The 26,067-nt window shown below is 42.3% G+C and overlaps 1 protein-coding gene across 3 annotated transcripts in view; it reads right to left on the reverse strand.

Moving 5' to 3' along the window:
• EIF2AK3 (eukaryotic translation initiation factor 2 alpha kinase 3) overlaps nt 1–23,796 on the reverse strand; it is a 76,289-nt gene extending 52,493 nt beyond the window's left edge. For 2 of the 3 annotated variants that reach the window (XM_021925043.2, XM_031655339.1), the window contains exons 1-2: nt 23,190–23,706; nt 7,482–7,611 (exon numbers count right to left, since the gene is read on the reverse strand). In XM_021925043.2, the coding sequence (XP_021780735.2) occupies nt 7,482–7,611; nt 23,190–23,494 (435 nt within the window). In that variant the 5' untranslated portion in view covers nt 23,495–23,706. Of the gene's footprint in view, nt 1–7,481; nt 7,612–23,189 lie in introns of all 3 variants that reach the window. The other variant, XM_003908949.4, reaches the window with a different exon arrangement.
• Nucleotides 23,797–26,067: the final 2,271 nt, after the last annotated feature.

The raw sequence follows: 26,067 nt of genomic DNA on the forward strand, positions 1-26,067 counted from the left end.
ACACAGACTCAAAATGTGCTAGTTTGCGTACAATGAAAAACTGCAAAACAACTTGGACAGCTTTCAGTATAAGTAAGAGAAGCTTGAAAAGAGATTACAGATTCCCTTTTAATAAACCCTTAAAAGGGTCTACTAGTAGACTCTTTCTGAACAAATCAGTAACCAGTAAAGCTGTACCCTTTTCAAAAGCAGTCCCACTTTTCAAAGCCCTTATATTAGTGGAATGCATGCAGTCTGATGTGGGGAGGGGGAGGAGGCTGGAGAGCACCAGCATCAGAGCTGTCTGTTTCTGCACCTGTCTGAAACAGAAAGGCGGTGTCCCTTGGGGAGAAACATGCCCAAAATAAAGCAAAACCCCAAACCTTATCTAAGTTTAGACGTTAGAGTTGTTTGTTCTTCTTAAGAGGAAAAAAGGGGCATCTTTAACAGAAAACCAAAACAGAAAACAAATATGGTATCTCTAAATAAAGAAAAGATAAAGGTATTCATCTAAGTACAAATTAGTTATATATACACAATAACAATATGCTTTCTGGATAACAATAAGGAAGGTCTTCATATTTAAAAAGGAGTTCCAAGACATAAAGAAGTAGATAGTTCAATCTACTTAGATTTGGTGAAGTGATCCAAATGTAGCCCAGAGATCCTAAAGAAAAAATGATGCTCATGTGTTACAAAACAAAATTTTAAGACAATCAGTGGGGAACCACAGACAAATTTCCTTAGTGCTTTGTTCCAAGGTTGAATCTGAATACAAATTACTAGAGGAAAGCAAATCAGATTTCATGTCAGGTGGTCCTTCTGAAAATTAAAAACAAAGTTCTTAGCTACCATTAACTGGCAAAAATATTATGCTTAGAACCTCAGCATATCTGTTAAAGCTAATACAGTGAACTTTAGGTGCATCATTTATTCTAAGACACACAAACATGCACCCTAACGGTTTTAGCTTATGTATCCACACACTTTTCAGGAGATAATGGCAAATGAGATGTGTGTCCCAAGGTACACAATTCATACAATTCATTCTAAATATAATGTAAAACATCCTGTTCTTAATGGAACTGTCAATTTCCCTTATCTTCCAGGAGCTTATTTTTTTCATTGACATAATCAAAACCCCACTAAAGCAACAAAAAACACTATTTTATAAGCCTTTTGGATCAGAAAAGGTTAAGAACAACATCAGAGCAAGCCAGGAGGCAAGTATGTACCTAATGGTAATTCCTAGTGAATTTGTTCTTTGTTTTCAGAAGAATCCTTAAATGCAGTAAAAGCGAAAGTTCAAAAATTTCTCCAGATAATTTACTTGGGTGTTTCATGCATGTGACTGTACCTGATGCATGAAGTTAGATTATCTTTAGAAATGTAGTCCAATCCTATAATTTTACAGAGAAGGAAATTAAAGCTCTACTGATTAAATAATTTAGCCAGTTCACACAGTAAGTTAATGGAAGAATTATGACTAAAACTGAAGCTCCTGAATCCTAGGCCCTCCTCCACAATACCACACAGTCTAAAAAGTTCCTGTGTGGCTTTATTATTCCAGCAAAAGTACATGTGATCCACAATCAATTCCTTTATCAATAACTTAAAAATTGTTATACAGTCTATCAAATCCTTTATCCTTCAGCTTCTCAGATTAATAAGTAACTTTGATAGTTGCAGAGAATACCTCTTCTCTGGTCTTCTGAGTTGAATCTGTTTCCTCTTCATAAGACAGGGTTGTGCTATGTGGCCCAGGCTGGCCTCAAACTCCTGGGCTCAACTGGGCTCAGCCTCCTGAGTAGCTGGGACGACTACTCAGGAGGCACGTGCCACTGCACCCAACTTTCATACCACTCTTGATGAAAGCTTGGAGGGACTGACATTCTAATACAGGAGTCCCCACAGGAAGCCATGAACCTATTTATTGTTACCTGGAGGTGACACCTGCTATATATCCATGCCAGCTCTTTCTGCTTGCTACAACTGGCCCTCTTCCCTACACCAGCCTTTACAACCAAACACACTGGGTTTCTGAGAGAAGAAGTTAACTACTTCTCACAAAGTTAACTATTATGAAGGTTAAGGACCTTAAGAAAACACTGCACTGGATGCATTTTGAAGGTAGTATTACTCTATGCATCCAATTCACAGCATTTCAACTGGCAGTTTTTGATTTTTTTTTTTTTTTGAGACAGGGTCTCACTCTGTCACCCAGGCTAGAGGGCAGTGGTGTGATCTGACCCACTGCAACCTCCGCCTCCCAGGCCCAAGCAATCCTCCCACCTCAGCCTCCCGAGTAGCTGGAACTACTGGTGCATGTCACCACACTCAGTTAATTTTTGTAATTTTTTTTTGTATTTTGTATGTTTTGTAGAGATGGGGTTTCGCCATGTTGCCCAGGCTGGTCTTGATCTCCTGAGCTCAAGCAATCCACCTGCCTTGGCTTCCCAAAGTGCTGGGATTACAGATGTGAGCCACCGTGCCCGGCCTTGATGATCCTTTTGTGGTGTTTTGTCCAACTTTTTTTTTTCTAAATCTGAACTGAACAAATGTTCAACTTTTGAACATAACTTCTAGATGCTAAGCAGCACACACCTTGCTGAATAACAGATGACTCATGCTCACAATACATTCTTCTCTTCTTGCTAATATGTTTATAATTTCACAAATATTCTTATATTTCTATCATAAACCAAATAAGTAATTTTCAAAGTATGGTTTGTGGACTCTTTCAGGGGTGCAAAATAGCAAACAGTTTTCAAGCAAGGTGTGATTTGCCTTTTCACTGGGTTGTTATTTGCCCTGAAGGTATAAAAGCAATGCTGACTAAAACTGCAGGTGCCTTGGCACAATTCAGGAACCAAACTAAGAACACAATGGTATTCTTCACTGTCATACACCTGAAGTAAAAGGAAAAAAACAGAGACAGTTGCACTTAAGAATGTTCTTGATGAAGCAATAAAAATGACTGATTTCATTAAATCTTGACCCTGAGTACACATCTTTTCATTATTCTGCATGACTAATTATGAAGTATGTAACAAGCCTTTCTTCACATGCTAAAGCATGTCTTGAGGAAAAACACTTCTGGAACTGAGTTGTGAGCTGAACTAACAGCTTTGTTCATTGAGCTCCAATTTTACTCAAAAGTCAACTGAGAAAAATCATGATTATAGGACTTGGGTATCTGGTAGACATTTTCTAAAAAATGAACAAAGTGAACTTTTGACTTCAAAGAACATATCTGACAGTATTTGTGATAAAATTTACGTTTTCAGGTGAATTCTAGAATACTGGAAAACTTGGGCCAGGCGTGGTGGCTCATGCCTGTAATTCCAGCACTTTGGGAGGCTGAGGCAGGAGGACAGCTTGAGCCCAGCAGTTCAAGATCAGCCTGGGCAACATAAGAAAACTCCATCTCTACAAAAAATAAAAAAAAGTAGCTGAGCTTGGTGGCAAGCGCCTATAGTCTCAGCTACTTAGGAGGCTGAGGTGGAAGGATTGCTTGAGCCCAGGAGTTGGAGGCTACTGTGAGCTATGATCACACCACTGCACTCCAGCCTGGGCAACAGAGCAAGACCCTGTCTCTAAAAGACAAAAAACAAAACAAAACAAAAAAACTTGCATCTGCCAATTTTCTCTACAGCTTCCCAGTACTCACCAACTTTTCAGATGAGATCAGTGGTTAACAGCAAAAATTTGATTTTTAAAAAATATTCCATAAGGAAATATGCCAATATTTAAAAGATCTGTGTAACTCAGTCAATATTTTCCAAGTTATAAAATCATGCATGAGTAAAAGGCAAGACAGACCAATGGATGTTAGTGTTCAGAGTATAAAATGTTCATTAATATGTTTTCTGATTCCACACTGCAGCTAACCTTTAAAAAACTTCCACTTGTTCTGGCAGAGTATTAAAAAAGAATGGCCTCAACTATTTGAAAAGGCTACTAGAATATTCCTCCCTTTTCCAACTACATTTGTATGTGACTGAATTTTCTTCTTTATGTAGTTAAATCAAAACAACAATGCAATATTTTTAAGGCAGAAGCGGATACAACTGTCTTCTATTAAACCAGAAATTTAAGAGACTTGCAAAAATGTAAAATGCCACTTTTCTCATTAAATTTTTTGTATTAAAGAATATAGTTATTATTCGTAAAAATGTTATGCTATTGTGGAGTAGGTTTACTGTTATTTCTTTAATAAAATAAATGTTTTTCAAACATTTGTTTTAGGCTGGTCGTGGTGGCTTATGCCTGTAATCCCAGCACTTTGAGAGGCCAAGGTGGGAAGATCACTTGAGCCCAGGGGTTCGAGACCAGCCTGAGCAATATTGAGACTCTCTCTCTACCAAAAAAAAAAAAAAAATTAGCTGGGCATGGTGGTGCATGTCTATAGTCCCAGCTACTCAGGAGGCTGAGGCAGGAGGATTGCTTCAGCCCAGGATTCAAGGCTGCAAAGAGATATGACCACACCGTTGTACTCCAGCCAGAGAAAAAGCTCTTTGGAGCTTTCAATAATTTTTTAGAGTATAAACAGGTTCTGAAACCAAACAGTCTGAGAACCACTGTACTCTATGAATAGCCTGAGTTTGTAAAGAAAGGGAGGTATATACAAGGTGGCAAAAGGGCTTCAGAGCAGGCAGAATGGAGTACAGTCAGGCAAGCCTGGGCTCAGTTCCAACCTCATCATATATATAGCCAGTCAGCAACCTCAAGCAAATTTATCTGAGCTGCCATTTCCTCTTTACAAAATGGGACCAACGTAGTAACCTCAGAAGGGTTACTATGAGGATTACACTGTGTAAGGAGCATCGAGTATATGTTACAATGCTGGGAACAACATTATATCATCAGTATCTCTACATATTAAACATCCACTCTCAAGAAATGGTCCAAGAATTTGAGGCAGCAGTAAAATCTAGTTAATCTATCATGTTATCACAGCTGTTTCTATGCCTTCAGATTTTTTTTTTTTCTATGAGGTAGAAAAATAAAACCTAGATAATGCAAAGAGGTATCAGGATTCTTTTCTTTTTTTTTTTTTTTTTGAGATGGAGTCTCGCTCTGTGGCCCAGGCTGGAGTGTGGTGGCGCAATTTCGGCTCACTGCAGGCTCCTCCTCCCGGGTTCCCGCCATTCTCCTGCCTCAGCCTCCCGAGTAGCTGGGACTACAGGCACCGCCACCACGCCCGGCTAATTTTGTGTAATTTTAGTAGAGACGGGGTTTCACCGTGTTAGCCAGGATGGTCTCGATCTCCTGACCTCGTGATCCACCCGCCTCGGCCTCCCAAAGTGCTGGGATTACAGGCATGAGCCACCTGCCTGGCCCAGGATTCTTTTCTTGCATGAAAAGCAATCCGTGAGCTTTCTGAATAGGCTTTCAATTCAACATTTCTCTTGTTGTTGTTGTTGTTGTTTAAGATGGAGTCTTGCACTGTCGCCTGGGCTGGTGTGCAGTGGCACAATCTTGGCTCGCTGCAACCTCCGCCTCCCAGGTTCAAGAGATTCTCCTGCCTCAGCCTCCCGAGTAGCTAGGATTACAGGCACCCACCACCACGCCTCGCTAAATTTTTGTATTTATAGTAGAGGCGGGGTTTCACTATGTTGGCCAGGCTGGTCTCAAACCCCTGACCTCGTTATCGGTCCTCCTTAGCCTCCCAAAGTGCTGAGATTACAGGCATAAGCCACCACGCCCAGCCTACAATTCAACATTTCAAAGCATTCTATCCAAAAGATCTAGGATTGGGGGTGGGTGGGTGTGAGAGAGGACACTAAAAACAAGGGAGCCCTAATAAACCATGGAAAATGGTGCGAACTAAGGACAGTAAGAAAGTTGAACTCTAGTTTTAAAAACAGCTAACATAACTGCTATCTGTAAGAAAATCTTCAAATACAACTAGCTGCTTATAACTCAAACACTCTTACTAGCACTCAGGTTATTACAACTATTTGCACTCTACTTTGCCATACCATGCAACTTATCTTTTTGTACCTATGTATATTTGTTTGCAAGCACACACATGCTTTGAACCACTACAACACACTGATATTACCTCAGATGTAAGCAGCTTACAATCTTCTCATTTTGCTGATCGTCTATGTCTAGTTTAAAAATAAAGTAAAACATGCATACCCAAGCATAATCCCAACAGAAGAAAAATAAACAAGTTTATTTTAAGTAGTAATTCACTTGAATACCATACTCAATTATAAACAATGTAATTTACAATCAAATTGCTATTTGCATTAATAACTCATAATACAATAGAAGTTCTCTATTCTCAAAATATATTTTCAGTATACTGAGAAAGAGTAGCCACCTATAAAGTCTACTCAGGGTTTAGCACACAGCAAATGTGGAAATTTGGCAGTGTTGTTTCCTTAAGTATCAGTTTGGGTGCACCAGAAAAGATTTGGGCTAGGTTTACTGGAAAGCACAGGAAAGTCTGTTATTATAGATGGGTCACTGATAACAGTTTCCCATTGGAAAGTTTGGTCACCAATATTCAGATCATTCTCAAACCCCTCATGTAAGATTTCGTCTTTTCCATACTTAATATCAGCTAGGAAGCTTTTTAAAGAAAAAGACTGATGACAAAACAGAAAAAAGACTACCCTAGGGAGTGTCCTACAGGAACAACTCGATATAAAAGAAGGCCACGGGCATTCTGGAAAACAGAGGTGACTGCTTCAATGTCAGTAGTCACCACTCAAAAGATGGACTCATTCTTAAATAATTTAAACAACAGACTAAAGCTCCAGAAAAGGAGAGAGACTTCCTCCATCAGAATTGAAACTAAAGGTGAGGAAAATCAGCTTCTCTTATTTAATCTCCCCCATCTATACCCCATGAAGGCAGGCTGTGTCCTCACTTTATTGATGAGAGCAACTAAAACTCCGAGGGGCTGGAAGTCATGTGCCAGAGTAATTTCGGAAGTGAGGTCTCTTTGAATCTATGCTCTTTCCCCTCTACTATTCTAGAGTTCCAAATTATTAAGTATAGATTTTCTGCAAATAATCAAATTTGCCTGGAATTACATTACAAAAAAATTTCAGATGAATTCTGTTTATAATTAGGGAATAATAATTTATGGGATTTTGCAGCACAGATTTCTAAGTAGTAAAATTCAATAAAGTTTTTATTTATATTTATCTTATTATTCCTAGAGACCTTGTGATGATAATAAACAATCATTTATAGCTCAGATAATGTGCTATGCTGATATGGCAGATAGGATCCTCAGCTGCTCACTTATAGGATTAACTCATTTAATGCCCCAAGTAATCCTAAGAAGATGTTATTATCCATCTCATTTCACAAGAGGGGAACTGAGGAATAGAAAAGTTAAGTAATTGCCCTAAAAGGGACACAACCTATAAGAGGCAGATAGGCCTCAAACCTGGGCAATAGGGCCCCAAATTTCTTAATATCAGCAATTACTCATTAGAATTAAGTTTTCCAGTCAACACTTAACAGAAAATTCTTACCTCTGGTTTGCTAAGGCTGGATGACACCAAGGAACCGGATCCCACGTCCAAATCCCACTGCTTTTTACCATGATTTTCAGGATCCAAGGCAGCAATTCTCCCATCTAAAGTGCTGATAATCACTAGTGACCTGTAAATATTAAAAATATTTTTAAAATTAAACAGGTATCTAAGATATTGGGCACTTATCCCACATACTCAAAAGAAAACCAGCCCATGTCCAGGCCTCTATTAGTAGAAAGGAAGAGGGGGCCTTCTACCACTCTTGCCACCACTGTCTTTGGACCAAGACAATTTCAATACGCCCTTTATCTGTTTATGTCACTTATGAAAAGCCCCTGACTCATAGGTCATCCTTCATTCCACACTCTAATTCCCATAAGGAACACAATGTCCCCTGGTATGTCCTCTTCTACCTGCCTACCTCCTGAAAGCCCTTCCCCTGAAACACTGTCTTCCCTGAACGTTCACTTACCTTCTTGCTCTCATAGAAACCGGGCTTTCCCTGAGGACATCGCTGCCCTACAGAAGCATAACCCTTGCTCAGAATGGGGTAAGTGGATTCCATGTATCTTGTTGCCATTTCCAGACCACTTTTTTCCTCTCCTCTCTGAAAATCCTCAGGATCAGACTGTTTTGTCCATTACCCCTCCCAGTAGACATCTAATTTACCCTTAGGTAACTAGCCCCATCCTGGAAAATTTCAGCTGCTGGTTAGCTGTCACTACCTAACATATTTAACATACTTCTGTCTCAATTCTTTGGGTTTTCATTATCTGTCTACCTTGCTTCAGCTGCTCCTGTGGTCAGACACTAGACCTTGTCATTACAAATCACCGCAACCCCCTAACCACCAATCCCTCTCTTCACCTCACTTCCTCTACTTCCCTGACTGCAACAAACTTCTGACCCCACCAGAACCTACAAGCCTGATACTACAACCTTCACTACCACCATGCCCTCACTTCTTTCTTAACCAGTTAAAATCCTACAGTCCTTCATCTTAAGTACTACTTTGCACACACCTCAACTCCCTACCCTGCCTCTCACATGTCACACTCTGGAAGAACTGGTTAAAGTCAATCTTCTCCCCTTTCTCACTCCTACATCTGTGCAGTTGAATGTATCTCAAGAGAAACATACCACGTTGACTATCCTCACTTTAATTAATGACCACCAACCTCAAAAAGGCTACTAACAATGCTCAGCAATCATAACACCCTTCCCTAATCTATCCATTATGCCACTGAACGATGTTAACCATTTCATGTCTCCCCGCTCCTCAAACTTCTGATACCAGCTCTTTCAAGCTCACACATCTTGGTGACTGTGCTTCCTATTTCATGGAGAAAAACAGGAGAAATCAGCTTGTTTCCCCCCACCACCTCTATCTATTCATCAGTACCTGGACCATGAGTTCCACCTTCCCTCCTGTTAGTGCAAGTGAACTGTCCACACTCCCATATACTGCCAACACCTCCAAGTAAGCAACAGAGCTCTCCCTTAGGCATTTGTGAGGTCTTGCTCCTGCAAATGTCTCCTGTCCCTCCCATACCATCAATCATTCCCTCTCTACTAGAATATTCCCATCAGCATTTGCTATAAACTGAACTTTTGTGTCCCCGCCAAAAATTCACAAGTTGAAACCTAATCCCCAAGGTGATCGTACCAGGAGGTGGGGCTTTGGGAGGTGATTAGTTCATGAAGGTGGGGTCCTCTTATGAGTAAAGTAAAAGCAGCCCCAGAGACTCCCTCACCCCTTCCACCATGTGGGGAATTAGTGAGGAATCAGTCTTCACCAGATACTGAATCTGCCGGTACCTTGATCTTGAACTTCCCAGTCTCTAGAACTATAAGAAATAAATGTCTGTTGTCTATAAACCACCCAGTCTATAGTATTTTGTTATAGCAGCATTCAAACCTGCTACTATTTTCCCCAACTTAAAAACCAAACTAGATCAAACAAAATGAATCTGTCTCCCACCTCGAGCATCCAATCTATTTCTTGCCCCTCTGCAACAAAACTCCTTGAAAGAGTTGCTATATACTGTCTCTAAATCTCCTCTTCCCCTTCTATGTTGAACTATTTCTAATCAAGTTCTTGCCCCTGTCATCTCACTGAAATGGTTTTTGTGAGAGTCAACAATGATCTTCACACTGATAAATCCCATGGTCAGGTCTTGCTTCACTTGACCACCCAGCAGCACCTGACCAGCCATTCCTGCCCTCCAAGAAACACACTCTATATGGCTTCCAAGACACCACGCCTTATTTTTCTTTTTTTTTTCTTTTTTTGGACTCAGTTCTATGCTATTCTCTCTCAGTTTCATTTTCTGGTTCCTTCTTATCTTTCCTATCTCTTAAAATAGTCTCTACCTACATGTGACTTTTTTGGTGATCTCATCCAGTCTCATAGCTTTAAATACCATCTATATCCTGGCAACTCCCAAATTTATATCTGGTTTCAGGCCTCTCCCCTGAACTGCAGACATACATATCTAACCACCTACCTGATTTAGATTGTCTAACAGGCTTCTCAGAGTTCGCATATCCACAGACAGACTCCCCCAACTCTTCAAATACATCATGCAAAATTTTTGCTTAAGGCCTTTGAATCTACTGTTCCTTCTGCCTGGAACATACACCTCCAGCTACAGAGCAGACTCTCCATAAATTATTTATTTATTTATTTATTTTTTGAGACATAGTTGCACTCTTGTCGCCCAGGCTGGAGTGCAATGGCGTAATCTCAGCTCACTGCAACCTCTGCCCCCTGGGTTTAAGCAAGTCTCCAGCTTCAGCCTCCCAAGTAGCTGGGATTACAGGTGCCCACCACCACACCCGGCTAATTTTTATGTTTTTAGTAGAGATGGGGTTTCACCATGTTGGCCAGGCTGGTCTCGAACTCCTGACCTGAGGTGATCCACCCACCTCGGCCTCCCAAAGTGCTGGGATTACAGGTGTGAGCCACTGTGCCTGGCCTAAATAGTTGTTTAAAGGATGACTTGTACAGTTGTTCTAGGAATTCATTAGGTGTATTTATCAGCTATAAAGACCATGCACATTGTAAGCATGTATAGTTATATTCCTGGTTGGGAGTACAAGATGCCACTTTATCTCTTCTATATCACTTGATGCACAATGTATATAAATTCAAAGTAAAGCCGCAAGTTGACCAAGACAGACATGTTCAAGTAAACCCATTTGAAACCCTTCAAAGAGCAATTAATTTAGTTTCCAAACTCTACACTAATTCTAATTTCGAATTTTTTGAATGGTAACTTAGTCTGAGTTGTGAAAGGAAAGACCTTGCCATCCTACAAACTCAAGTAATTTTAGATAACAAACCAAAAGAGAACCATCCAACTTCTTGCCCTCCATGTCATCCTTCTGCTTTCTAAAGAAATTAGGGGCCGGGCGCGGTGGCTCAAGCCTGTAATCCCAGCACTTTGGGAGGCCGAGACGGGTGGATCACGAGGTCAGGAGATCGAGACCATCCTGGCTAACACGGTGAAACCCCGTCTCTACTAAAAAATACAAAAAACTAGCCGGGCGAAGTGGCGGGCGCCTGTGGTCCCAGCTACTCGGGAGGCTGAGGCAGGAGAATGGCGTAAACCCGGGAGGCGGAGCTTGCAGTGAGCTGAGATCCGGCCACTGCACTCCAGCCTGGGCAACAGAGCCAGACTCAGTCTCAAAAAAAAAAAAAAAAAAAAAAAAAAGAAATTAGGAGTTGGTAAAGCAAAAGGATACTTTGAGTAAGAAATTTATTTTATAACAAAGAGTATAAAAATTCACACCTTGGATATACCACTTTATAAAACAATGTAATCTAATTAATTTAGAGGTCAACAGTTAACAGCCAAGTTAACTCTTTCCTAGTCCCATTGTAGAGATGTTTCATTTTTCTATTCAAGAATCATTAACCACAAATAAATGGCTGAATGAAAAAAATTCTAATTGAAACAAAATTTAGTGTAAGCAAACAGTGTTGACCCATGAAAAATCAAGGAGACCATCAGAACACTTCAAATACGATTTTTCTTTTAAATTCAGGACAAACTCTTTTTTTCCCACTTAGACATTCTATTTACAACAGCCAGAAAAAGCGATACTTTTTCTGAATATGTTGCTAGTTGTGTGCTAGAGGTATATTCAGAGAATAAAATTCTAGCTCTCATCTTCAAAACAAAAATTCAACAATAAAATCTGGATATGTGTGTCGTGTGTATGAGAACATGTTTTAATATAATCGGGGATTTAATATTTAACTATTCTTTCACTGAAAACCTGTCATGAGGGGATACTTAAATGAGTCAAACATTCTGTTTTTTGGCCCATGTGTTCTGCTTTTAAAAGTAAAATATTTTCATTAACTATTATGTTTAGGCAGTATGTGACTATTTCAGCAATATTTAAAAATACAAACACGGGCAGGAACAATTAAGTATCTCACTTTTGACTGGGTATAGTGGCTCACACCTGCAATTCCAAAACTTTGAGAGGCCCAGGCAGGAGGACTGCTTGAGCCTAGGAGTTTAAGACCAACCTATGTAACACAGTAAGACCACATTTCTATTAAAAAAAAAAAAAAGTTTTTAAAAAATTAGCTGGGCACGGTGGCGCAGGGCTGGAGTCCCAGTGACTTGGGAAGCTGAGGTGGGATGATCACTTGAGCCCAGGAGTTCGAGGCTGCAGTGAGCTATGACTGCGCCACTGTGCTCTAGCCTGGAGGACAGAGTGAGACCCTGTCACGAAAACAAAATAAAAAGTATCTCCCTTTCCTTCTTAACGGCTATTGATACTTAATCTAGTTCTTAGATCTGAGTCAGGTACCCTTAATTATTTTAACCCCTTGAAATGGGGTAATAGCATATCCCCTAACAATTCTGTCAGGTATCAAAAAAAAGGTATTCCTCCTCTCTTGCATTACAAGCCAGCTGTAATATTCATTATGGGCTCCTCCCCACAAGCACGTCTCTGGAATGGAGGCTCCCCTTCTGCTGTGGCTGGAATTAAGAAACACCACCGAAGCAATGAAGATTTGCTACTATACCTAATCACAGTCTAAGAGAGAGGTGCTCATTAGAGAGAGGTGCTCATCAAGAAAAACATCAAGTAGATACATATTGCTGAAAAACAAAGTCCTCAGGCTGAATGCAGAGATGACCAGAGGATAGCAACGAGATACAGCATTTAGTGCACTATTCACAAGAGCAAAGACATGAAATCAGCCTAGTGCCCATCAGCAGTAAACTGGATAAAGAAAATGTGGTACATATATACCACAGAATACTAAGCAGCCATAAAAAGATGAAATCATGTCCTTTGCAGCAACATGGAGAGAGCTAGAAGCCACAATCCTAAGCAAATTAACACAAGAACAGAAAATCAAATACTGTATGTTCTCACTTATAAGTGGAAGTTAAATATTGAGCACATATGGACATAAACATGGGAGCAACAGACACTGCAGACTACTGGCAGGGGGTGAACTGAAAAACTACCATTGGGGCCAGATGTGGTGGCTCATGCCTATAATCCTAGCACTTTAGGAGGCCAAGGCAGGCAGATCACGAGGTCAGAAGATTGAGACCACCCTGGCCAACATGGTGAAACCCCATCTCTACTAAAATTAAAAAAAAAAAAATTAGCTGGGCTAGGTGGTGCATGCCTGTAGTCCCACCTATTCAGGAGGCTAAGGCAGGGGAATCACTTGAACCCGGGAGGCAGAGGTTCAGTGAGCTGAGATCGTGCCACTGCACTCCAGCCTAGCAACACAGCGACACTTCACCTCAAAAGAAAAAGAAAAACTACCATTGGGTACTATGCTCACTACCTAGATGTAATATACTATGTAACAAACAGCACATGTACTTCCTGTATCTGAAACAAAAGTTGAACTTAAAAAAAGATATGGCATTTATAACAAACACAGCCAGGTGTAGTGGCTTTCCTTTGCAAACCCAACACTCAGGGAGACTGACGCAGGAGAACTGCTTGGAGGGCCAGGAGTTTGAGACCAGCCTGTGCAACATAGTGAGACTCCAAATGTACTCAAAAATACTTTAAAAATTAGCCAGGTATGGTGGCGTACACCTGTAGTCCCGGCTACTCAGAGTCTGAGGTGGGAGGATAGCTTGTGCCCAGGAGGTTGAGGCTGCAGTGAACTGTGATTGCACCACTGCAGTCCAGCCTAAGCGCTAGAGCGAAATGCTATCTTCAGAAAGAAGAAGAAACATAAACAGAGATAAAAAGTGAAAAATGAACACCTCCCAAAACAGGAAGAATATAAGGTTATTTATCTCCCCAAGACCGACTTGCCCTATTTTGAGGGTTCCATGATCAAGATGAAAAACTCTTGGCCGGGCGCGGTGGCTCAAGCCTGTAATCCCAGCACTTTGGGAGGCCGAGACGGGCGGATCACGAGGTCAGGAGATCGAGACCATCCTGGCTAACACGGTGAAACCCCGTCTCTACTAAAAAATACAAAAAACTAGCCAGGCGAAGTGGCGGGCGCCTGTGGTCCCAGCTACTCGGGAGGCTGAGGCAGGAGAATGGCGTGAACCCGGGAGGCGGAGCTTGCAGTGAGCTGAGATCCGGCCACCGCACTCCAGCCTGGGCGACAGAGCCAGACTCAGTCTCAAAAAAAAAAAAAAAAAGAAAAGAAAAACTCTTAACTTATTCAAGAACTGAAGGAACTGCAGAGACAGCTTTCCAGTGGAAAGAATCATAGCCTAAGTCAGACCTGGGTGTACATCCCAATGGCTCTGCTCTTATTCTCCTCATGGCTTCATTTGAGTTATTTTTCCATAGGCAAAATATGGCTATTTCACCTATCTCAGTGTAACCCAAGTGTACCTGATCATAAAAATAATCTGGAGTGCTTGTTAAAAACCATTAAAGGTTCACACGTCTCATCCTAACAGGGAGACTGAGAGAATGTAGCCTAACAAGCACCCCAGGTGAGTCTCATAAGACCAGTTGTCCAAACACTGTTTTACCTTAGCCATTTCCATAGAGAAAAATTAAATTTATGACCTGGATGAAGAAGGCATATTGAACATCTCTGTCAGTAAACACTTCGGAGACTTCTATCTCTCACTTACATTTGGCTGCAGCTTACAAAGGCGTTTATTTGGATGATTCCTCAGCAAGCCCTGATCTCTCGCCCATGATCCAACTCTTGGAAGCCACTCTCAAGAAAGATTTTCAATGGTTTCCTAACTGCCAGATTCATTCCCCTCATCAGGTCTGTCCTCACAAAAGCCACTGTTGTGGCCAGCTCCTCACTCTGGACATTATCCTTTCCTGGTTTCTACAGGACAAGTCCCTCCTGGGTCCTCATCTATCACTGTTTTTTTGTTTTTTTTTTTTTTTTTTTTTGAGATGGAGTCTTGCTTTGTCACCCAGGCTGGAGTGCAATGGCGCGATCTCGGCTCAACGGCAACCTCCACCTCTCTGGTTCAAGCAATTCTCCTGCCTCAGCCTCCCAAGTAGCTGGGATTCCAGGCACCCACCACCACACCCGGCTAATTTTTGTATTTTTAGCAGAGGCGGGGTTTCACCATGTTGGCCAGGCTAGTCTCAAACTCCTGACCTCAGGTGATCTGCCCGCTTCAGCCTCCCAAAGTGCTGGGATTATAGGCGTGAGCCACCATGCCCAGCCTCACCTGTCATTCTTATAGCTTTCTATCTATAGAGCAGGCACTTTCCCATTTGTACTACATGTTCTCCTAGATGGTCAATGTCCACAGCTTCACCTCCATCTGTAGTATGACAGCCCCCAAACCTGTACAGGATTTATAGTTCATCATCTCTCCCTATCCTAGTTCTGCATCTTCAGCAGGATCTACTTGTTATCACCATAACAGGCTCAGGAAACTTCTTTCCCACAATCTATTCCTGCCACTTAAAAGCGTAGCCATCCATCCTATTACCTAACATTTACATCAGACATCAACTCTTTGTGCTCCCTCACCCTCTACATTTAAACAACAGCCATGTACTCTTAATTCTATTTCTGAACCTTCTCTTAAATCTTTTCCGGCCGGGTGTGGTGACTCATGCCTGTAATCCCAGCACTTGGGGAGGCCAAGGCGGGTGGATCACCTGAGATCACGAGTGCAAGACGAGCCTGGCCAACATGGTGAAACCCCATCTCTACTAAAAATACAAAAGTAAGCCGGGTGTGGTGGCATGCGCCTGTAATCCCAGCTACTTGGGAGGCTGAGACAGGAGAATTGCTCGAACCTGGAAGGCAGAGGTTGCAGTGAGCTGAGATTGCACCACTGCACTCTAGCCTGCACAACAGAGTAAGACTCTGTCTCAAAAAATAAAATAAAATAAAATAAAATAAAATAAAATAACCTTTTCCTTCTTTATTACCACAGTTCTTGCTCTAGAAGATTCTCACTTCTCATCAGAACACCTTAAAATGCTTTCTAACACGTTTTCCTGCCTCAGGTTTCTTTCCCCCCTCTTCTTCCCACAGTTTTGTTTCTGTAATAGAGATCTGATAACCTTCCAAGGTTCCCTGTGCCCACTGAAGAAGAAAGGTCACACTGCTTGGTGTGGCACATAAAGCTTTTCACAATCTGGCTTCAGTGTACTTTCCTAATCTCATTTTTCTGCCTCTTCTGCCAGCCCAACACCCTCTCCCCTCTCCTTCCCAGCTCCACGCTCCCCACTTTCCATGGGGTGAGCTTTTCAAAAGTTCTCATCTATATTTTTCCCCACGTCTTAAAGTATTCCATTTGCCAAATGAACGCTGTGTATAATAAATTCTCCCATCTTTAGAGGAAATACTTAAGAACCAATCAAAATATTCAACATTTCTTGAAAGAACCGTAATTACTATATAAGGTTTTATATAATTCTAGTTCAAAGCAAAGGAACTTGACTTTTTAATGTACCTTCTATTACATATTTAATTTCCATTAGGTTATTTTAAAATACTGGCATCTCATGGATCCCCATTTTTATCTTTGCAGATCCGTAGGGGTCCTAGAGCCCTAGCTTAGGAACCACTGCTCTGTGCTCACTTGTACAAACTCCCTGCTCTGTGTCCTTGCTCACACTATTCTGTTGCCTACACTGTCCTTGATATTTTTCTCATTCTGGGACTCAATAACTTGCCACTTCCATTCTTTTCACTCTAACACTACTTTTATGTCACTTATCATCCATTCGAGGACAGTTAATTCTTTAACACAATGATCTGTCAGGCTTGGAGCTTCCTAAGGAAAAGACATCTACTCTCAGGGCCTAACAGTACCTGGGCCCCAGTAAAACTAAATAAATGTTTGTTGAATGAATAAACCTTGGTAGGACAAACATATTACCTACATAAAACAATCACCACCAAAAAGGCTGAGAAGATGGGAAAAGATGTGATTTACCTCAGGTTATGCACCAAATACGAAATTTTGAACAGGAGCAGAAATTCAGGTTAACTCTGTTACTGTGTTAACTTAAGTCTGCATAAGTGGCAACTACTATATTACTACAATGTGCAGTTTTTTATTCCTCTCAGAAATCTCATAGACGTTGTTCATCCTGTAATTGCTCTGATTACGTCCTCGATCCAGGAGAAATGACTTTATGTCACAATGAATATGCAATAAAAAAAGAAAAACTGGCTGACTTAAGTTACCCAGAACACCTGCCTATTTACAGTTGAAGTTTATCAAATTCTGATAAATGTATGCTAAATTTCTTCATAAAATCATTTTAAAGGAACCTTACTTCCTGTGGAAGTTTTCAATGTGAAAGAAGAGAAGCAGATGACAGGAGAATATTGTATAGATTGAATAGTTTCTACATTAACAACTGCTTATTTTAAAATTTCAAATTTCCTTTCTGGGGGTTGAGGGGAGGGCCATACTTCACAAAACTACAAATGTGATTTGGTTGAACCTGCTTTTTGGTGTAGGTGAGAATCCTTTACCCAAACTTGTGCTCTCACTAAAGGAGGCATATGTTCTTGTTTATAAACAAACTAGCACTGATTGGACTATACTTCCTGGTCCTCATCTATGAAGTAAATCTTCAAGTCAAATTTCCTTTACTTAAACATATGACAAGATTAGCCATGCCCCAAATCATAACAAATATATAAAAAATTACCAGCTATACTTTATAACTTTGGCATATCAGCTAGACCTTAAAGACATACAATCTAAGTTTTCAGTGGTACACGTTTAACATGAGCGTAACAGATATCCTTTTCCTGTTACATTAAAACATTTTTGAAAGTATCTTTTCGGCCGGGCGCGGTAGCTCAAGCCTGTAATCCCAGCACTTTGGGAGGCCGAGACGGGCGGATCACAAGGTCAGGAGATCGTGACCATCCTGGCTAACACAGTGAAACCCCGTCTCTACTAAAAAATGCAAAAAAAACTAGCCGGGCGGGTTGGCGGGCGCCTGTAGTCCCAGCTACTCGGGAGGCTGCGGTAGGAGAATGGCGTAAACCCGGGAGGCGGAGCTTGCAGTGAGCTGAGATCCGGCCACTGCACTCCAGCCTGGGCGACAGAGCAAGACTCCGTCTCAAAAAAAAAAAAAAAAGAAAAAAAGAAAGTATCTTTTCTACTTTATTCCATTTTTTTTTTTTTTTTTTTTTTTAGGCAGAGTCTCACTCTGTCACCCAGGTTGGAGTGCAGTGGCATGATCTCGGCTCACAGCAAACTCTGCATCCCCGATTCAATTGATTCTCCTGCCTTGGCCTCCTGAGTAGCTGGGACTACAGGCGCGTGCCACCATGCCTGGCTAATTTTTGTATTTTTAGTAGAGACAGGGTTTTACCATGTTGGCCAGGCTGGTCTTGAACTCCTGACCTCAGGTGATCCGCCTGCCTCGGCCTCCCAAAGTGCTGTGATTACAGGCGTGAGTCACCACGCCCGGCCCTATGAAACATTTTTAATCAAAATGGTCATTTACAAATAGAATGGAATTAAACATACACACACATTTATCTCCTCCCCTCACATTTAGCTCTGCAACTTACAAGTTTTCTCCTTTGTATTTTAAAACAATTTGTAATAAAAATGTATTAGAAGTTCCCCTCTTACAATAAAGGACAAAAGCAAATGGAGTTATCAGGCAGTGTTTAGGGAGTAAAGAGACACGCTGAAGCTACAGTTCACAGCAACTGATAAAGACAGGTCCTCTCTGCAATCTGGAAGATGCCTATGAACGCAGGGACCTGAGATCAGATAAAAAGCAATCTCCCATCCCTGTCCACATAGTCTAAGCACAGTCCTGGCATCAATTAAGCTAAAGACAATTGTAGACACAAAGGATAGTTCATTACTTGCCTGAAGTATATTTATTTTAGCTTATTACTTGCTTTGAAAGTTCTGTGTAAATTCTTCTTTAAAGGTGACAGTTAACTGTAAAAGTCTGGAGTTGGGTGGCTGAATAGGAAAAGGACTATATGACTGAGCTTCCTTTCAACATGGTATTGTGATATGCTACTATTCAAGGGTCCTAGTAGTTAAAAAAAAACAAACAGAAAAATGATTATAAATCTGAAAGTCTGAGGAAGACCAGATTTCTGTATCTTTGTTTCACATCAGATCACTTTGTAAAAGGACAGGAAAAAAAAAGAAAGTATTCCATCTTATATTTACAAATATTTTCATGTTATCTCATTTAATTAAAAAAAAATCAGTTTACAGATGCACAAATTGAAGAAGCACCAGAGATTAATGTCAAATTTAGAAATACTTTTTTAAGAGAGGAATTAGAATCAGAGGAAAAAGGAACATGTACTTTGCAAATTAGTGACAGTTAAGATAAAACTAGTTCTTTAGAACTTCTGAGATTGTCAGAATGACTTCCCAACCCATCCCAAGAACCCCAAGTAACACTTTGCAATTTGCTACGTGTGTTGAAGTCAGAAGACTGGTAGCTCACAAAATTCCATAAACATATGTAAAATCTAACAGTGAGGTGATGAGACTTTCTTCCCAACTTTCTGCAACGACCATCCCACTTAAATATCAACTAATGTAATGTTTAACAGAAGAAACATGGACAATAAGATTGGTACCAGAAAAACAAATTTTAGCTAACTTTTAAAAAAAATAAGTAGCTTATTTACTCATTCACATGCTTGATATGCAGAGTAAACATTTAGAATGAAACTTGAAAATTCCATCAAGAGGAAAAAAATTAATGAACTGGTGAATCTCAGATTGCTCCTTGAGTATCAAAAGACAACATGCAAAAATAAAGATAATTCCGCACCTCCCTCTTTTTAAAAGTTTTGCCAGTACTGCAGTTCTTCACAGCTGTTCATAATAAAAGGCTGGGTTAATTCAAATCTGTTCCCCTAATACTCCTTGAAACAAACAGAATTACTGGTCTATTATTACTGAACTAATTAATATTCTCTGGGTTTTTATCTTTTTTTTAAGAGCATTTAGAAAAAACTTTTATAAACTTTACGTAGTTATCTCCTGTTGACCATCAACTTATTCAAGGTTTCTCAAACATTCCACATTATCTTAAGTCCACACTACAAGTCAGACCCAAAACTGGGTCTTATCTCTTCCTAGCCAATTCTGTTTGGTGATCATGTATGCTCTTCAAGCCAAAATTCCTATTTTCACCGCAATTTATGAGAAAGAAATGATCCTCCTTCTTGCTAAGTGGATCTTCTCCAACTACCTTCACCTCCTCATCTGTTCCTTTCATTTTCCTTTTTTTATTCTTTTTTGAGACGGAGTTTCGCTCTTGTTGCCCAGGCTGGAATGCAGTGTCATGATCTCAGCTCACTGCAACCTCCGCCTTCCGGGTTCAAGCGATTCTCCTGACTCAGCCTCCCAAGTGGCTGGGATTACAGGCACCCGCCACCACGCCTGGCTAATTTTTTGTATTTATAGTAGAGATGGGGTTTCATCATGTTGGCCAGGCTGGTCTCAAACTCCTGACCTCAGGTGATCCACCCACCTTGGCCTTCCAAAGTGCTGGGATTAGAGGCATGAGCCAATGCGTCCAGTCCCTTTATTTTCATTCTGTCTACACAGGTTCCCTCTTTTCAGCACATAAATAAGTTCAGAGGTTCCTTCTCTAAAAATTACCTCATCAGTGAAGAAAGGAGGAAGTGGGGCAGAAAAACCTGAATCTTTAACCTCTTGCAATTTGAGTACTGTCTCTGCTGCTTCATTTAACTTCTTTCAGTGTGCTCATCACCAATCTCTTTTTTCCCAGTCCTCCTCCTGTACCTCCAACCTAGCCAGCTGTATTTCTGTCTCCTTTGCTGGCTCATCTTCCTTCCTAAAATAAAAGGCATTTCCTGAGGTTTTCTCATGAGCCTTCCCTTTCCCACAACTTCAACTATTCATATTTACACTGCCCTCTCACTGGGTCTAGTCACTCATTTCCACCCGCCTACCTAATGTCTCCCTCTGGATGTCCTGCCTGCACCTCCGAGTCACATGTGCAACACCAAACCCCTTACCTTTTCTGCCCTGCTCCCTAAACCTCTTTTCTCAGCTTCTGGCCACAGTCTCCATCTCTGGACAAGGGTACCAAGAAAGGAAGAATGAATTCACTTGCCAGGAACCTAGATTTTGCATCAAATATCTCAACTCTGTCGCCTCTGTCCTACACCACTTTACACTAAACCTCTCATCTGAACTGCTATAACACTCTCCTTTCGTTATTCTTAAGTTTTCAGTACACACTATTGCTAGAGAAACATTCCTTAGGGGTAATTTTGATCAAGCCTGGCACTCAGGATACTCTACCCAACATTTCTCAAACTTTAACGTGCATGTGAATCACACGGTGATCTTGTTAAAATGCAGACACTCTCATTCAGGGAGTGTGGGGTGGTGCCCGACTCCGGATTTTTAACATACTCCCAAGTGACCATGATGCTATTAGCATCAGGCTGTATACATATACACAGTGAGCTCTAACCTATTTTTCTAGCCTCATCTACTTCTCCCTGCCTAGCATACATATGTGCATGTCAATATCTCTTACATACATACACACACACACACAAATATACATATACAGAGACAAAATGTTTTCCAAACATAATCTCCAGCCTCTGTGCCTCTTGCTGTTTCCTCAAGTCCAGTGACTGTCCATAACAATTTTCCCATTTTTCAGGAACCAACACATTCTGCCACAACCTTCTCTTATCTTCTTACCTACCCCCCACTCCCACACCTCACCTAGTAGAATACCACAAAAACCCTGGGACATCCCTGACACTGGCACTGTTTCTGGTCTGTAATGCTGTTATAGATCTTCTCGTTTCATCCTTACTGTTAGACTGCACACTCTCCTGGAAGGCAGGAACTACCTGCCTGACCTCCGTCACCCAGGGCATCCTTGGGCTCTTGTTAACCAGTAAGTACCTGTTGAAGTGGATTTGAATTCTAAGAAAAACAAAACTCTACTTCATGTAATTCATTTTGAGCAGGAGCTTCAGAAATGTCTTTATGATAAACAAAAACACTCTTCCAGGAAAACTGAGTCACTAGCAAACCTAAGAAAACTTTGTTTTATATATATATATATATATGTGTGTGTATATATATACACACACACACTTTTTTTTTTTTTTTTTTTTACAAATGTTTATATATTCAAATGGTGCCTAGAGAATTTTGGTACCTATCCTATTTATAGTAGTCTCTAGATATATAGATCAAAGTTCTAATATTAATTTAAAATTAAATCTAACTTCTTATGATCTAGTAATGACTATAAGTCTAAAACATGTTCCAATCCAGAGCCCAGCCTTCCCTGGTTTAATTTACTTAATGCTCCCTTTAACACTCCATTTATAAAATGGGACATCACTTTCTCCACGGGTGTGATAAGATTGGCTGTCCCAGAAATTTACTGTTAACATGCCTTACATTGTGACTAGACTTTGAAAAGTGCTTTAAAACAATCACCTTGAAGCAATATTTTTTGAATGCTGAGAAACTCAAAGAAAACCCTATATTAAATGTTTACACAGTAAACCCCTTATTCAAGAACCCAACTACGGCTCTTAGGTTCAAGAATCAATATTCAAGAATCTGACTACAGCTCTTAAACTTTAGCGTGTAAGAATTACCCGGAGTGCTTGTTAAACATGCAGATGTCAGGCTCTTACCCAGGGAATGTCTGATTCAGTAAAACTGGGGTGGGCCCTAGAAAACTGCAGATTTCACCAGCACCCCTAGGTGATTCGGATGCAGGTGTTCCGCAGATCTCAATTAGAGAGACACTGATCTCAATCCTTGCCTGGGTGCACTACAGAGTTGTGTTTGAAGGAAAATGCAGACGTCTTTTGCTAAAGTCCTTTCTCAAAACAGCTGTTACGCCAGCACAGACAGGAGGCGATGTGAGTAAGGAAAAAGAGGGAAAGGTTCCTTGGAAGATAATCAATGCTCGAAAACAATGAAAGAGGGAAAGTGGCGTTTCTTTGCAACCCTGGAATTCCATTCTCCCGCACCTGCGAGGATGCTGCTCTCACCCGTCGGCCAGGACCAGGCGCTCGGGAACCGAGCCCAGGCAGGTCGCTGGCCGGGGGATGGGAGGGCGTCGTGGCCCCGCGCTCGTCCCCAAGTCGCCAGGTGCCCTCCGCAGCCGAAGGAAGACGCCCGCCCGGGTACCGAATCTCCGCCCCCTGACACCGCATCCTCTGCAGCTCGCGCGCGTAAACAAGTTGCCTCCCCAGGGTCGGCAGCCCCTCACCTGCTGCGCGGTCGCAACTCTGCCTCATCGTCTGGTTCCGGACCCCGCGGCTCCTGCTCGCCCGCGGCCGCCGGCAGCGCCTCAGCGTCCTCCACAGTCACCTCGGCCGCAGCCACGGCGCCCGCCGCCGGTACTCGCGTCGCTGAAGTGGGAGCAGCGGCCGCCCCGAGGCCGAACGCCGCCTCCGCAGTCGGCGCTGGGAGGCCACGGGCGCGCCCCGCGGCCACAGTCCATGCCGCGAGCCCCAGCAGCAGCGGCAGCAGCAGCGCCAGTACCAGCAGCCCCGGGCGGGTGGCGCGCTCCATCAGCGGCCCGCCCCGCGCGCAGGCATGGAGGCGCAGCCACTGGCGTCTGCCTTTCCCGCCGCTCGGAGCTCTCACCAAGGCAAAGACGCGCTAGGGACCCTCCCGCCTCCCCGACGGCCTGGACAGCCAGCCGTGTTCCCCTGGCCACGTCTCAGCCCGGCCTCTGCCGCTGCCACCTGAGTGACAGCCTCTCTCGGACATCACCCATTGAGCAAACTTTCGGCGCTTCTGCTCTCTCATTGGCTGCGGCCGCTGCCACTCTATGTTCCCTGGCTGGCCTTGTTGGGGAAGGCGGACTTTCCCTGGTTGTCAACATCGCACCAACCAATCAAATCGTAATTTCTTCGTTCGAGGCCCGTCCCTCTTCCGGACGCAATTACCAATGAGAAATGCCCCTCCCCGATGTCTTTTTACCTGATTGGTGTGCTCATCAGTTCCCGGAATACCTTTCCTGCAACAGATTGGCCATCGCGGTGGTTGGCCTCGCCCCACAAAGCAAGGCGCTGGAGAAAACTTCAAGATCATTGGTGGAAGTGGATATCCCTCAAAGGTCTGCGCTAACTGCCTCTTGATTGGTTGGAAGCGGCACTTACTACGTGGCGGATTCTGACTGTGAAGAGGACGGTCCCAAGTGAAGGGACGGTCCCAAGTGAAGAGTGGGAGGCAAGTCCCTTATGACCGGCAGGAGGTCGACCTTAAAGGAGCTGGCATTGTAGCTCTTCTAAAGCCTAGTCTACTTAGGAAGGCAAAAGCGAAGTAGGAAGAAGTGGCCATAGAAGTCGTGTGGCCCCTAGAAGTGGAAGGGTAAGGAGGGTGCAGGAGATGGGCCTAGTTGTGGCCGCAACTGTGCTCAGAAGTCCGCTTGTTAGAGATGACAGTGACTTGCGACAATCCAGTCTACCCGACACGCCTCCCGCCTCCTTAGGAACGGGAAGGAGCCCCAGCCCGGTGCACTGACGTATTTTGCCTAAGATCACATAGCTGGTTGGTCACAGAATCATGACTTTAATTCATGTCTTCTGACTCTGACCTGGCACGCTTTGTACCTCACCAAAGACAGTGATGAAACTGCAAAAGGGCAGAGTGGAGAAGATTGGAATGTTCAGCCAAGGCATTTGAACTTTTAATACTGCAAGTCAAGACTTCCTGAAGATTTTTGAGCAGATGAGTGAAGTGATAAGAAAATGCATCTTCAGCAGTGACAGCATCAACGATGAGGAAACTAGCCGGGAGGCTATTACCCGCATCAAAACCAGTGAACATTTAAAAAAAATTTTTTTAGAGAGAGGGTCTTGCTCTTTTGCCCAGGCTGGAGTGCAGTGGCTTGATCATAGCTCACTATAACCTTGAATTCCTGCATTCAAGCGATCTTCCTGCCTCAGCTTCTGGAGCAGCTGGGACTATAGATGCGTGCCACCATGCCAGGCCAATTTTTAATTTTGTTTTGTAAAGATGGGGTTTCTGTGTTGCCCAGGTTGGCCTCAAGCCATCCTCCCACCTCAGCCTCCCAAAGTTCTGGGATTACAGGCATTACCCACTGCACCTGGTCCAAAACCAGTGAAGATGTGTTAAAGTGTTGGCAATATGGGTATACTAGATTATCCTTCACCTGCTAAAAACATGCTCTAATCTCTCCCCAGCCCAAAACAAATAAGAAACCCCATTTCCCCTTCCAGCTCCTACCACATGTCTTGGCTCCTCTGTATGGCAAAACTCGAGTGTTCAGAATTCCTTATCTTCAATTCCTCTTCTCCCATTCCCAAGTACACCACAGTCAGGCATTCACACCCTCAACTCCACCAAGACTGCTCTCGCTGAGGCCACCAGTGCTGTATTCAAAGGATAATCTTTGTTTTGTCAGCTGTATTTGATCCAGCAACTCAAGTCTTTCCTGTTCACCGGTCTTCTTGCTTCTCCATAATGCTGGTCGTAACCCTCAAAAGGTCCCCCAGTTCACTCAGGAGAAAAGCCAAGTCCTTACAATAAACCATAGGGTGCTACAACATCTGATTCCTATGGCTTTTCTGATTTCATTTCATACTGCCTTTGCTCACTCCATTGGGCCAATCAAGTCCCATCTTGGGGGTTTTCCTTTGTTGTTTTGCCTGCCTAGGGAACTCTTCCCAGATATATTAGTTTCCTAGAGTTGCCCTAACAAATACCACAGACCAGGTGGCCTGAACAAAAATAGTTTATTTTCTCGAAGTTCTGGAGGCTAGAAGTCCAAGATCAAGGTTAGATTCTGAGGCCTCTCTCCTTGGCTTGCCGATGGAAGCCCTCTTACTGCCTCTTCCCTTGCTGATGGCAGCCCCCTTACTGCCTCTTCTCTCTGATGTCTCTTCCTATTCTTCTAACACCAGTCAGATTGGAGTATGGGACTACCTTTAACAGCCTCATTTTAACTTCATCACTGCTTTAAAGATCTTATCTCCAAATGCAGTATAGTTATATTCTGAAGCACTAAGGGTTGGGACTTCAACATATAAATTTTGGATGGACACAATTTAGCACATAATACCCAGGTACCCACAAGATGTGTTCCCTCACTTTATTTGAGGCTTTGCTAATCCCAG

This window comes from Papio anubis, chromosome 14 (genome assembly GCF_008728515.1).
Source record: "Papio anubis isolate 15944 chromosome 14, Panubis1.0, whole genome shotgun sequence".
In the NCBI taxonomy this organism is placed as follows: Eukaryota; Metazoa; Chordata; class Mammalia; order Primates; family Cercopithecidae; genus Papio; species Papio anubis.